This window comes from Drosophila guanche, unplaced genomic scaffold (genome assembly GCF_900245975.1).
Source record: "Drosophila guanche unplaced genomic scaffold, DGUA_6, whole genome shotgun sequence".
Taxonomy (NCBI): Eukaryota; Metazoa; Arthropoda; class Insecta; order Diptera; family Drosophilidae; genus Drosophila; species Drosophila guanche.
In genome coordinates this window covers 1,503,462-1,516,663 of record NW_022995747.1, presented here as the reverse complement: position 1 = coordinate 1,516,663, position 13,202 = coordinate 1,503,462, and the positions used below count along the sequence as shown (strand labels likewise).

The following is a 13,202-nucleotide window of genomic DNA, read 5'->3' as shown; positions in this document are numbered from 1 at the left end:
AGCCTTATTCTTGGTTCATTCCGATATTCATTCTTTGCATAGTTGCAGATTTCATTCCTGGTTCATTATAAGCTACCCTCTGGCTTCATTCTTCAATCTTCCGGACATATTCCTTCGCTCCTGGCAACAGTCTTGCTTCCTTCCTAGATGCGTTCGTCTTATAGCCTTCATTCTGCTCTCCTTCAGCATTTCTTCCTGACTCGATTCCTGCCTTCATTTCTGACTTCCCCCCCTTCAGCTTTCATTTCTCATCTCTCCCCTGAGTTCATTCTTTGTGCGTAAAGTCAGGCCAAGTCGTCGAAAACTAGTTTTACGCGTAATTATAGTTGATTTAGTCAGCAAAATGGATATGGCCCGCACGTTGACTTAGTAGTTGTGGATGTGTGCGTGTGTGTGTCAGCAAAATAACCAAGTGGATTGAAGAGTTACTCCTCCTGCTGCCACTCCTTCTGCTGCTACTGTCGCTCCTTTTCTTGCGGCACGTGCGTGCGGGTTTTGCCTACTCATTTTGCGTTACGCATACGCCATGTGTGGAGTGCTCTGCGGCAATATGGTTACGTGTAAAACTTTAAACAGCACGATGACTGCACAATTATGGCACCAAGAAAGGGGGAAATGGCAGAAGCTGAACTGAAACTGTGGTTGGGTCTTGGCTGCAGCCAATGGCTTGTAAATAATACGAGCAGGTAAGCTCCGTGGCAGGTCGCGCTCGGCATGGCGTTCAAGGTTCTTCCAGCGGCAGAGTTTGTGGCTGTAGCTGGTGCCTCTGGTGGCTCTGGCTTTGCCATTTTGTGGCCGCTGTGGCAATGCCACCACGTGCTCTGCTGCAGTCGCTGCTGCTGCTGCTGCTGCTGCTGTTAGTGCAACTAATTAAGACAAACTAACGTGCCAGCGAAGGGGTTCCTCCTATCGTGCTTCCCTGGGGTCGTGCACACACACACACACACACACACACATGTCCTTGAGCGGAGGGGTAGGGGTAACGGTGGCTCAAGGGCGAGCCCATCCACCCGCTGCGGGACAGAGATGCGTACGTGTTTTGATATATGCTTTTGTTACAATCACAATGTGTTTACACGGAGCCCCATGCCAGTGCCCCTCTAGGGGTGTCCTTTGGGTGTTTCTGTGCGGCAGCAGGGGCGCCAAGTGCACTTAATTTGCTTGCTTAATTTACAAAACATGAGACGCCAGCGTTGCTCTGTTCCCGTGCCTCGTTCGGTGTTTAGTCCATGCTCCCAGTGGTCCCTCTGCCATCCCCATTCTTCATGCTTCTGCTCAGTGCCCTTGTGTTCTGTTCAGCACTCACAATCCGCACTCTCTCTCGCTATCGGTATCAGTCTCTCATTCCCCCTCTCTTGTTGGTGTTGCATGTTGCTGCAGCTGTTGACTGGCGACTGGCGACATGAGAACATGGACCAGCCAGCACTGTAACCCCTCTCTCTGTGTGTGCTTGGGCGCGACTTGATAACGGGTTCCCTGTCTCAATTATCCCCACCTTAAGGTGCTTTCCCAAAAAGCTTAAAATGGGAAGTCCTGCAATTAAAAAGTGTAACGGTGCTGCTTGATACTTGAGTGGAAAAAGGAGCTGCATAAAGACTTTTGAGGGTGAAACTTTGATAAAGTTTTAAGGCAGGCAGAGATCGCATCATAAATTTGGGTGTAGCTCCAGCTATAATTTGTGGGTTTTGGGTGTGGAATAACTTTGGTTTTCAGCAGAAATCAAAGACTTCCCAAGACCCAATGATCCATGTCCCAGCCCAGAGAAATTTCCGCTCAATGTAGCTTTTCAATTATAGTTTCAAATAAAACTCAATTTGAATTACATTTGTTTTTGTTTTTTGTTTTGTATTATTTATTTATTTCATCATATAATTCTTGCCATTATCGCATTTAATTTTGAGCTAAATTCCACGCCCATTTTGTGGCGTGCCTTTGGTTGTCTTTTTTGGGTTTTTTCTTTGTTTTGCCTCTCCGGGAGGGGCGTGTGGTTTGATTCTGTTTTTGACCGCTTTGGGTGGCCTTTCGCTTAACTTCCATTAAATTATCCATAATTATATGCATATTTAATATATATCATTTCATTGCGCCTCATCATTGCTCTTCTGGGTTTTATGTTTTTTTCTGTTTTTTCTGTTTTTTGTGTGTGTTTTCCTGTATTTTAGTTTGATTTTACATTTTATTCTTAGTGTTTTATGTTATTTTTAGTTTTAGTTTTAAATTTAGTTTTTGGGTGTGTTGGTTTTCCGGTTTTAGCAAACGTTATTTGATTTTTTCAGTTATCAAATAATTTTCGTTTTATTTTTAAAGATTTTTTATTCGTTTCTTTGATGTACATTGTAACATTATGTTCATGTTTTGTTGTTGTTGTGAAATCTATGCAGTGTTCGTGTGCATTTGCCTCTCCAAAAATAGTTGGGTTCTTATGACTTTTACTTTCAGTGGAATAATACTCTCAATCTCAACATTATCAATCTCTAACACATACGACGCACACGCACTAAATTCATTCGATTCGTCATTAAATATTAGATAAATATATATATATACCGTATGTAATATATATATTTATGTGTGTAAATTTAGTCTAAAACAAAACAAAAAACAAACAAACCAATTAAAGCCACAATTGAAATTTCAAATATTAATCCAATTAAACCGCATCCTGTCCCGATATTCACTTTTGATTTTACTTTTATTGATTTTCCTTATGCAACTAATTAGTTGGTTGTCTTTTTTTTCTTTTCTTTTTTTATTATAGCTTTAATTAATGTTTGCCTCCGCACGGGGTTCCTGCTGCTGCTTCTGTCCTTTGTGCATTTTTTTTGTTGTTTGCTTTATTTATTATTAATTTATATTATTTTGTGTGTGTTTTTTTTACAAATATTATTTACATGGCTTATGTGTCTAGGTTCTGCGGCTCTCTCTCTCTCTGGAGGGTAGGGGGTGTACTTATAGTTTTTAAATATTCCAATCTCTGACTTATGCTTATTAATTGTTGTGTTTTTTTTTTAATCCCCCCCGATTATCCCTTTTTCCTATGCAATTAGTTTTGCCGCTGTGTTAATTTTAATTAAATTTAATTTATGTTTTACTCTTCACTATTTTTAATGCTCTGCCATTCGATGCACAACAATCTGCTACGCCTTGTTACGTATTCAATTTATGCTATAACTCTCCTTCTTTCTTTTTTTTAACATTAATTATTTTAACATCTCGCCTGATGTTCGCCGCTTTCACTTGCGAATTTATATTATATTTCGTTATTATCGGAATGTTGAATTAATGCATTGAAAATAGACCTATGTGACCCCTGGTTTCATGGCAAATAAAAAACAATATTAACATGCAAGGACATTTTTTTACTAGGCGCTGACAACACGAGTTTCTCCCTCCCCCCCGCTCCCACTTTTATTTTATTTTATTTCTGGTTTGTGCTGCAATTAAGCACGTTGCATCCACACACATATTCGCTCATATTTTTTTATAGTTTCTTGTTTTTTGTGTTGTTTTTTTTTAATTACACTTTATGTGCCGTCGTGCTCCTTCTCCGTGTCCACGCTCCCCCGTGTTTGCTTTCCAATAATAATTGTTTACATTGCTGCATATACCGGTCACAGCTGTGCCACCGCCAGCGTCGCCAATGCGAGTGTGACAGCGCCCAGAGCGCTGCAACAGATGCACTGAGAGGCGCCGGTGAGCGCCGAGTTGTCCGGATCGCCATTGGCATACCGCTTGGAGCCCTCGAGGCCGAGTAGATTGGGCGAAATGGTCGTTGGCGGCGCATTGCTCAACCCAATGCGCAGCTGCACACTCTTGTGGAACACATGCAGGATGGACACCTCGCAGAGCAGCATTATATTGGGCTGATATTTGGGCATCGCCTGGAAGAAGCCCTGCAGCACCTGGCTGTGCGGATAGATCTCCAGCGAGGAGTATGCCGTGGAGCCCTCAAACGCATCCTGTGTGATGCGCTGCAGCGGGGTTTTATAGACCTAAGCAACAGCAACAGAGAAGAGAACAGAGCAGAAAGAGGTGGGTGATCAGTTCTCACTTCTGCATCATCGGCCAATCTTGAACCCTTCACTCACCTTTCGTCCATTGATGTACCATGTTATGTTCGCCGGCGGATAGGAGGGGCCCACAGTGCACACAGCCTTGAAGTGGTCGTTGGCGCCAATCACCTTCTTGTCCACCTGCATCACGGGATCATCTTTGGGCAGCTCAATCACCTGCATGTGCGCGGAGCGTATTTCCGTGTGAAAGAGCGGCGCATCCTCGGAGACTTCGCACTGATAGCTGCCGCTCAGCTCACGGCTGACACCCTTCAACGTGACGGACGTGGCATCCGAATTGGTGAGCTGCAAGCAAACGAGAAGGGAGTGGCATTAACGTCGCATAATCTGCTGGCGCCAAAAGCGCACGCGTTGCCATTTTTGTTGCTAATCAACGAGGGGCACGAAGAGCCACAGGGTGCCGTTTTAGCATATTCTGTTAATTGCCAGCCATCGTTTGCTGCTCTGCAAATATCCTACTCAAAATCCACTTCGGCAGCGAACAGTCGCGATTATCGTCAGTGTCTGTGTCTGCCTGTGTGTGGCCTTTTGTATTTAAGTTCAGACAAAACAGCAAAACCCATTGGAGTTTTGCATATGCCACCAAAGCCAAAGCCAAAGCCAAAGCCATGCCCTGCCCCAACGCTTTGTTTCATTTGCATTCGTACTAATCCGTACTGCCAGTGCCAGTGCCATTGCTGTTTCTGAATGCCACTGCCTCGTATTGGCACATTCCAGGAATCCCTACAGCTCGCGGCCCGAGGCGAACAACAGCTTTTTACGATTGTTTCAACACTTTGGAGCATTGCTCGCCAGTTGCCCGGCTTTTCTATTTAGTTTGGTTGTTGTTTTCTTTCCTAGAATTCTGCCAGTTCATTCGCAGATAACGCGAATGTCGATAAGGGCCGCCAGGCACTCGCTAACACACAGGACACTCGGATCTATGGCTGCTGCGCGGTTGCCATTTTGGCATATTGGCTCCATGAATGCGACTCCTGGACCTGCTGCTTGTGTGTGTGTGTGTGCTAGCGCTGTGGTTTCAGTGGCTTTTGGATTTGTCGACGCTGATCTCGTTACGCAATCGTAAAATGAAAACAAATGCGAAACGTATTGATAAGGTTCTCTATATGCAGCGGCGAGCAGGAGAGACCCAGGCACTGCCACTGAGTGTTGCATGCTCTGTGTGCTGTGTGTGTGTTTGTGGCATGAATAATGTGCACTGGGGCAGAGCCAGCCCCATGCCCTCCCATATGTATTATAATTTTGTATTTCACGAGTGCACTCCGAGAAAGTTGTGGAGTGGTGAAAAGAGTTCTGTCTGGTAGTGGGATTAAATGGCATACAATTTGGATTTAAATATAAAAGGGGTTTTGTGTGTGTTTTAAATGGAATAAAAAATAAATTGAAATACAAGAAAATAGGTTAAAAATGTATACACTTTGTGGAAAGTATTCAATTTGCTTTACATATGAAATAAAAATAAATTTGCTTAATATTTTAAATATGCTGCAAGTCTTATATATTTTGTACCTATTTTATTTTATTATTTTTTAAGGGTCTTACATTTAATTAATAAATACAATTAAATGTGTATAAAATGTATAAACATTTTGGAAAATATTAAATATACTTTGAACCTGATATTTATATATTTTTGGTGTATTTTAAGTATATATTTACATCGACTAAAAATCGATATAAAAACTAACAATTAATATTTTCGATTAAATGACAAAATATGATGGACAAAATATATTTTAAAAATAAAAACTTAAAGTTAACTTTACGTATGAAATTTATACATATTTTTTTAAATCTAATAAAAATAATATCAAGAAATATTTGAGTTTCCACGTCAAAATATAATTGAAAAATGTATCAAATCTTGCAATAAATCGTTTTAAAACACTTAAAATAGTTCTTTAAATATTGAAATAAAATGCCACTTGTTTCTCTCAGTGTACTCGCTCATTCAACGTCCATCTCTGATGAGCCATTAAATACTTTGCCCACTCAAACAAGCGTTAACTCATAAGCAGCGCCTAATGCTGGTAATTCTCTCAACTTTTACCACATAATAAATGTTGTTCGTGCGGCCATTTGCCACTTGCCACTTGCCAGCAACCGCTTGCCACTTGCCACTTGCCCCCGTTGATATGTTTTCAATCCGCATCTAATTAAATGACACTAATTATGTAATCAAACATATACACAGAGACAGACACAGACACAGCCAAAAGTTGTTCCTGTCGCTCGTCCGTTATTTATTCAGCAGTTTTTATGCCACAGGGCACGGGCTGGTTGCTGGGGTGGGTGTGGCATGGTGTGTGCGGCTTTCTGTCATATTTATTTAATTGCATGTGACTATTTGTTGGTGCCCTCTCTCTCTCTGTGCGGAAGCGGAAGTGGCAGCGCCAGGAAGCGCGCCAAGCAAAACGCAAATGTCTGCCATTTTGAGGAATTATATGCCCAGTCGTGCACCCTCGCTGCGCTGCTACTTGCTTCCTTTTTGGACCCCCTTCACATGTGAAAGCTGCAGCCACTCGCATGAGATTCAAGCCAGCAGCAGAACTCAACTTAACTTTGCTTTTGTCGTGCAAAAACTTTTTGTTCCCCGACTCTTTCCGTTTTCATATTTATTTTTTTGTTGTGTTTTTATTTGCTGCCTTTTAATTTCTATTTCTATTTTATATTGCCTTAGCCGCAGCTGTAACTTTGTGGCATGTAGAGAGCAAAAAACAAACAAAAAAAAATGACGCCACTAAAGCGTCATTTTGCATGCCACAAACGCACACAGTGGCGGCACACGTGGAGTGGCGTGGAGTGGTTGCCATGTGTGAGAGTAAAGTATTGTTTCAATAATTCTGGCTTTATGAAATAATAACTTTACTGCAAAAAGCAGGGAGGGAGCTCGAGCTCCCTGTAAGAATACAATGAATTTCCCCACAAACCCCCAGCCAGCTCTGCTCTGTCTGCTCTGTCTGCTTTGTCTGGCTGTGGCTCCTCGCTGAGTTTCCGCTGTTTGTTGTGAAGCAATTTTAATTTTAGCCAACGCTCTCTGGCGCAGTCTGCAGCTGCAGCCTCGTTTGCATGCAACACTTTATGAGTTATTGCTGTATCAACTCAAGTCGCGGTGGCCACACACACACTCGGATTCTATGCACACGCCATGGCTCTTGCCGCTCTCTCTCTCTCTCTCTCTCACATGTGCACGTATTATGTCATGCCGAATTTCCGTTGCCTGCGAGCATTCCCTCATGCCTGCTGCTCATTCCATTCCCGCTCCATCCTGCAGTTGCCGCTGGCATTTCACAACTTCGACTGCCTAACGCTTGTGCAAAAACCGACCACAAATTTAGTGAATGAGATGTTTCCGGTGCGGTTGTTATGCTGCTCCTTCCCCAGCCAGCACCACGCATTGTTGCAACCAGCTAGCTGGAGCTCCAGTGTACAATTTTCGGGTGTTTGCAAAATGCATGGCTTTTTATTGTGCTCATTGTTGGGCACGACACCCAAAGCCAATGGTGGATGCCGCTCGGACACTGTGGCGGACTGGAAGCTAGTTACACTCTGCGATTCCGATTGCAACTGTCGCTATCCCACTGCTCCCTCCTCCCGCTAGCAGCACACTTCACGGAATGCATTTCGCCTTTTATTTATTATGTTTATTTGTTGCCATTTGTCATACACACAACACAACACAACACAACACAACAATTTTTAGCAAAGGCCGCCACTCGAGGGCGTAAACAAGCAGCTAGGAAAATACAAAAATAGAAAATGGAAAATTGCACTCGCTGCAGAGGAGTGTGGCGTGAGGGGGAAGAGCGCCTGCATGTGACTGGCTTGAGTGGATAATGGTAATTGAAGTGCGGGCTCGGGCTCTGTATCTCTCTCTGAGTTTTGTTCTCATATTTCTCATATTTCGATGTGCGAACAACAAATGTGTGGCTCCGATTATGGCATAATTTGACCAAGGAATGAGGTTTTTTCCTCTTGCAACTTTAACTGATTATTTTTCACATTTCTGTGGCACATTTTTGCCTGCATTTCTTGCAATTTTCTGGCAAAAGCCTTAAAAAGAAAGAGGGAACTCCCACTGCTGCAAGGCGCATCCTAATTAACAAGAGAAGTCCTGCAAATACGGGAGAAACTTTTTCGGTCACTTCTGGTCTTCGGTTTGTGCCTTTGGCTTTGGGTTTTTGCTTGTATTTTTGCTGGCTGGCAGTGCATTAATTTTAAGCGGCGCACATTCCTGTGCATAAATGTGAGGCGGCGTGTCGGGTTATTAACAGTGTTAAAAGCAAACGCCAGGACATTCCGGCAGAGGCAACTGGAACTGCCACTGGCTGCCATTACCACAAACTTAATGCGGAATAATTCCTTCCGTGTTGACAGTGTGCAAAAAGTTTTTCGGGGAGCCTCCAACAAACTCCACAGCTAAAGGGAAAGCCACTGGCAAGGACACTGTAGAGTAGAGGCCTGCTTGCTGGCGATTTTTATTGTTGTGGCAGACAATGAATAAGCCGCAAAACTTTAGTGGCACTTGGCATATCCTATTCCTGCTCCTGCTGTGACCCTTGGCCTTACCCTTACTCCTCCCTCTGGCTGTCGCTCAGCGGGTGGCTGCCGCTCGCTCTCGTAATTGTGTTTTTAATTGAAGATTCGCCACCGAAGCAAAGCGAAGCGAAGCGAAGCGAAGCGCTTTCTGTCTCTAAATTAAAAATTTAATTACATTTAACATGATGATTTTTCCCGTTCATTTTACTCGTTTTTTTATGTACTTATGTATACATTTACATATGTACATGCATATTTTTCCGCACTTGTCGCTGGGGTGACATGTGCCCCAAGGTGGAGCTGTGGCGCTGTGGAGCTGTGGCGCTGCTGAATGACTTTTGAAGTTTGTCGACGCGACTTGCTATCTGCCTCTTGCGTCTGGTGGTATCCGCCTTAATATGCATACATTTACATTCCAATAACGCTCAAGTGGACGACACGAGTGCACTTTGGTCTCTGGCCACGCCAGCACCCCCACATGGCCCCACACAAGTGGCGGTGGTGGCATGTCAGCGGCATCATCAACATCAGCAGCTGCCATTCAAGTGTTTGCCTCCTTTATGCACCACCTGTGTGTGTGTGTGTGTGCCTGTGTGTGTGTGTGTGTGTAACTTGGGCATGGTAACTTTTCTCATTAAGCCTCAGCCGTGTTTAGCTGTTTGAAATGATTTAGCAAAAAAGTAAAACAAGTCAAGTTATAATGTTTTAATCTCAATTACGGCACTTGCCACAAATTCGAGTCCACTCTGACACACACACACACACCCAAAGCATCACTTGCAACTGCAACTAGATCATGGCTGTGTGGCAGCTGCAACCTGCTGGGCATAACTTAAAAATTCCATTTTCCATTTTCCATTTGTGTCTTGGACTCTCGACCTCTGGCCCGGCATGGCCTTTGACGTACTATTCTGCCATTCGTTCTATCAATTTAAGTTTAGTTGTGGGGCGCCCCATTTCGATCTGGCCTCTGGTCTAACCTTCAAACTTAATTGCACAAGCGAATGCTGTGGCTAAATCATTTGCATTATGCAATCGAGGCTGCTGCTCCTGCTTCCCCACTGCTTTTCTATGGCTTTCTTATGCTTTTCACCTGTTCTTGCGGTGGTTCATGGCTGATTGCTTTCTCAAGCAGTTCTCTGCTCAAATTAAAATGTATTTCCACTTGGGGGCGTTGCCTCTGCTCTGCCTCACATAAGTAGGCTCTTGCCAGCATTTCACATTAACCCACCAATGCGCTCAATGAATAGTTTCCGATTCGCCAAATAAAATCAAAAAAGAAAAGCCAAAGAGAGAGAGAAAAGAGTGGGCAGGAAATGAGAGGAAATTGCAAATAATTAACACGCATAGCCGCACGCCCCCCCCAGTTGGCCTCCAACATGCTGTTGGGCTGCAATCGAAATATTTAATTAGTGCAAAAATGCCTTTGAATGCTAATTAGTGGCAAATTAACATTCGAGCAGCCAGCAGGCAGGCTCCTGCTTGTATTCTCTCTCGTATTTCGCTTCTCTCTCTCTCTCTCTCTTCTGTTTTTTTATACATTTATTTGGCTCTGTTTTCTGTACTTTTTTTGGTGTCTGCTGCATTGGGGCAGAGTGCAAATTAAAGACACAATCAAAGCAAATTAATAAAGTCCGGCAGCGGACACGCTTCCCACTCCCTGCTGCTGATGGCTGTGGCCAGTGCCCCTCCCCATTATCGATGCCAGCAGCTGCTCCATAACATAAAACAAACATTACTCCATCATGCAACACCCTCCTCCCCTCCTCCGTAAGCCATTATTTATGATTATTTAACGTTCCCCTTTTCTGCATTGTGAAAAATGTGCCCCGAAGTGGTTGTAAATGAGTTTGCAGTTTTATGTGCGGACGAATGAGTTTTCAATTTATATTTCCCTCCGCACACACACACATTTTTCATGGCAAATTCAATTTTATTTATTTATGATTATACGACAATCGATTCGCCACCCAATACTGGAGATGGCTTGATACACTGCCCTGTCGAGGGTATGTACGGCTTTTGGCATTCAAAATGGGAAGAAAACTTACGCAAAAAAGTGCTCTAAAGGATGTCTAATCCAATGGCAGCTGTTTCAGATATTATTTACATTTATTTGTATTTTTTCCTCTCCATTCAGAGAGCATAAATGAATAGCGGACAGCGTTTGCTGCACATATTCAATGGGTACGTAGCGCCCTGGCCTCTCTGTTTATTCTGCGGCTTAAACAGGAACCGGATGCTGATTTTTAAATGGTGTTCAAAATTATTTGTTGGTGTTTCCCAGGCTCCTGCTCGAGGGGCACCGAATTTATTGCATACTTTTGCGGCTGTTGCTTTTATTAATGAGCGCTGCATGGGAACAAGCGGAATGGAATGGAATGGAATGACAGGGAATGGCATGCACAATGCTGAGCACCAGCAAGGGGGACTTTGCCCATATGCCCCGCCAGTTGCTTAGTTTTGGGTGGGTTTTTCGGTTATTTGTTCGCTTTTGTTTGCACAGCGCCATAAACTATTTTGCACTTTTCGCAATATTTCAAACAGCGGCAGGGATAGGGTTAGCCGCTGCATCTGCACTTGGGTTTGGTCCGCATGTTGTCCCAATTCTGCACACACAAAACACACACGACACACGCACTATGCACTATGTAAATGGGAAGAACAGCCAAACAACCAAACGAATATTGTAAATAAAAGTGCACACATATTCGCATGCCATGGCAATAAAAAGTGTGACACAGAGAAGGGACAAGACGCTGCCTGCCACCATTTACCACATTTCGAAATATTTTTCACAATATTTTGTGCATATTTTTCGCCAAAACTTCGAACACAGGCGGCCGCCTGTCGCTGCTGCCGCACTTCCGATTTGTTCATTAAATGGAGAGTACAATGGAGGGATACCCAGCACATGCGAAGCTTAATTATACTTACATCAACATTAATGCCGGCAACGGCGAAGACAAATGTGGGCTTGGCCTCGCGGGGTACATAGCGATAGAATTCCTCCTGGCCAAAGTACCAGCGTACGGCATACAGCGCAGCCTGCAAGGAGGGAAGGCAAAATGCGTTAATGAAAAGCCCGAGTGGAGCAGCTCAGCAGAAGCAGCAAGACAAAGTGCAAGTAATTATAATAATTAAGCATCATAGCCTCATAGCTGCCTGCTGTTGTTGTTCCTTGAGGATATGCCACCTACCTGCTCCAAATCATACTGACAAGACAATGTCGCTGCGTTTCCCATGATGACAGCCTCCGGCACAAATATCTTCAGATCCTTCAGGCAATGAGCTGCAGTAAACACACACAAAATCGGAAACAAAAACAATATCAGCAGACAGCACACATATGTGTATATGCATATGCATGCACTTGACAGTTTGTTCGTGACAGAACTGAGAGAGAGCGAGAGAGAGAGAGAAGTTTCGTACACGGCATGTGGCAACAATTTGAATTCGATTATGCCCCCAGGCCCAGCACACAATAAAAGAGAAAACAGAACAAAAAAGTGAGTGAAAATAAAACTCAATTATGCGCGGGGTGTTGCCAAAGGACAAGGATCAGGACAGGCCTGCCGCCCACACACGCGTGTTAATTTATGACAGTGGCCCCAGGGCCAGAATTTGACTTGCATTTAATGCAATTTATTTGCATTTTATTTCATTTCAGTTTCATCTCCATTTCGATTCATTTACACAGAGAGCCAGAGAGCCAGAGAGCCAGCGCCCAGCTGCCGCACACACAAATTATCCAACATTCAATGGCCATGACTTATCCCAGCCAACATTAAGTGGGAAAATGTTGAAATAAATTGCAGCCAGGGCAGGGCTGAGCTGCAACTATTTCTATACATTCAATATCCTGGCACGTAATCAACTTAATTGAATACATTCGGATACGCGCGGCTCAGGATGCGGATAAATACTGCCAGATGGGAGAGTGTGGCATGTGGCATGTGGCAGTGGCATGTAAACTGATTGAAAACAAATGAAGTGTCCATCGATCGGGCTTGTGGCTGGCCACAATGATGATGGCTACTTTAATTGAACAAACCAAAATATTAATCAAAAGCAAAGCGTTTAAATTTATGAAAAGGGAAAGGGAAAGGGAAAGGGAAAGAGTGCTGGGCTTGGGTTCTGTTTAAATAATCAATTTGAACTGCATGGATTGATGGGTTGAGGCATGAGCCTCAGCACACACTTACCACTGAGCATTAGCTCGCTGATTATAATCCAACTGAATGCGAGCATATTGAATGTGGAACGCAGGAGTCCTGCTGCTGCCCCTCTGGCCACTCGTTCGCTGGCCATTTTGCCGCTGATGCTGCTCCTTCTGGCTTCTGGCTTCTGGCTTCTGGCTTCCTCGTTGCTGCTGTAAAGAGTTTAGAGTGCATGAGCATGAGCATGGCAAAAGTTGTCAAGCATCAGGCGTATAATCATATTTGAGATGAAGCTCCCTGCCAGCCTCCTGCTCTCAGGCTTTATTGATAACTGGCTCTTTCTCTCTATCCTTGGCTACTTGTCAGAAGTTTCAGTAGCTGCACATTGAAATGTTGCCCTTAGTTTTAGTCTATTTATCGAGCCACTCTG

At 43.8% G+C, this 13,202-nt stretch overlaps 1 protein-coding gene across 1 annotated transcript; it reads right to left on the bottom strand.

The window, feature by feature from the left end:
* Window positions 1-3,413: 3,413 nt before the first annotated feature.
* On the bottom strand, window positions 3,414-12,977 carry LOC117583479. The gene is made up of 5 exons (XM_034271788.1): window positions 12,818-12,977; window positions 11,813-11,904; window positions 11,550-11,660; window positions 4,089-4,358; window positions 3,414-3,992 (listed from the first exon to the last, which is right to left on the bottom strand). The coding sequence occupies exons 1-5, from the start codon at window positions 12,921-12,923 to the stop codon at window positions 3,612-3,614; spliced, it is 960 nt and encodes a 319-aa protein (XP_034127679.1). The 5' UTR covers window positions 12,924-12,977; the 3' UTR covers window positions 3,414-3,611.
* Window positions 12,978-13,202: the final 225 nt, after the last annotated feature.

What these genes read in the sequence shown, in the direction of transcription:
- LOC117583479 (XM_034271788.1), bottom strand. Translation starts at nt 12,923, where the DNA reads ATGGCCAGCGAACGAGTGGCCAGAGGGGCAGCAGCAGGACTCCTGCGT. An exon ending in TTGCCGGCATTAATGTTGAT is followed by an intron (nt 4,359 to 11,549) that starts GTAAGTATAATT and finishes GTTTGCTTGCAG; the next exon opens with CTCACCAATTCGGATGCCAC. An exon ending in GGTACATCAATGGACGAAAG is followed by an intron (nt 3,993 to 4,088) that starts GTGAGTGAAGGG and finishes GCTGTTGCTTAG; the next exon opens with GTCTATAAAACCCCGCTGCA.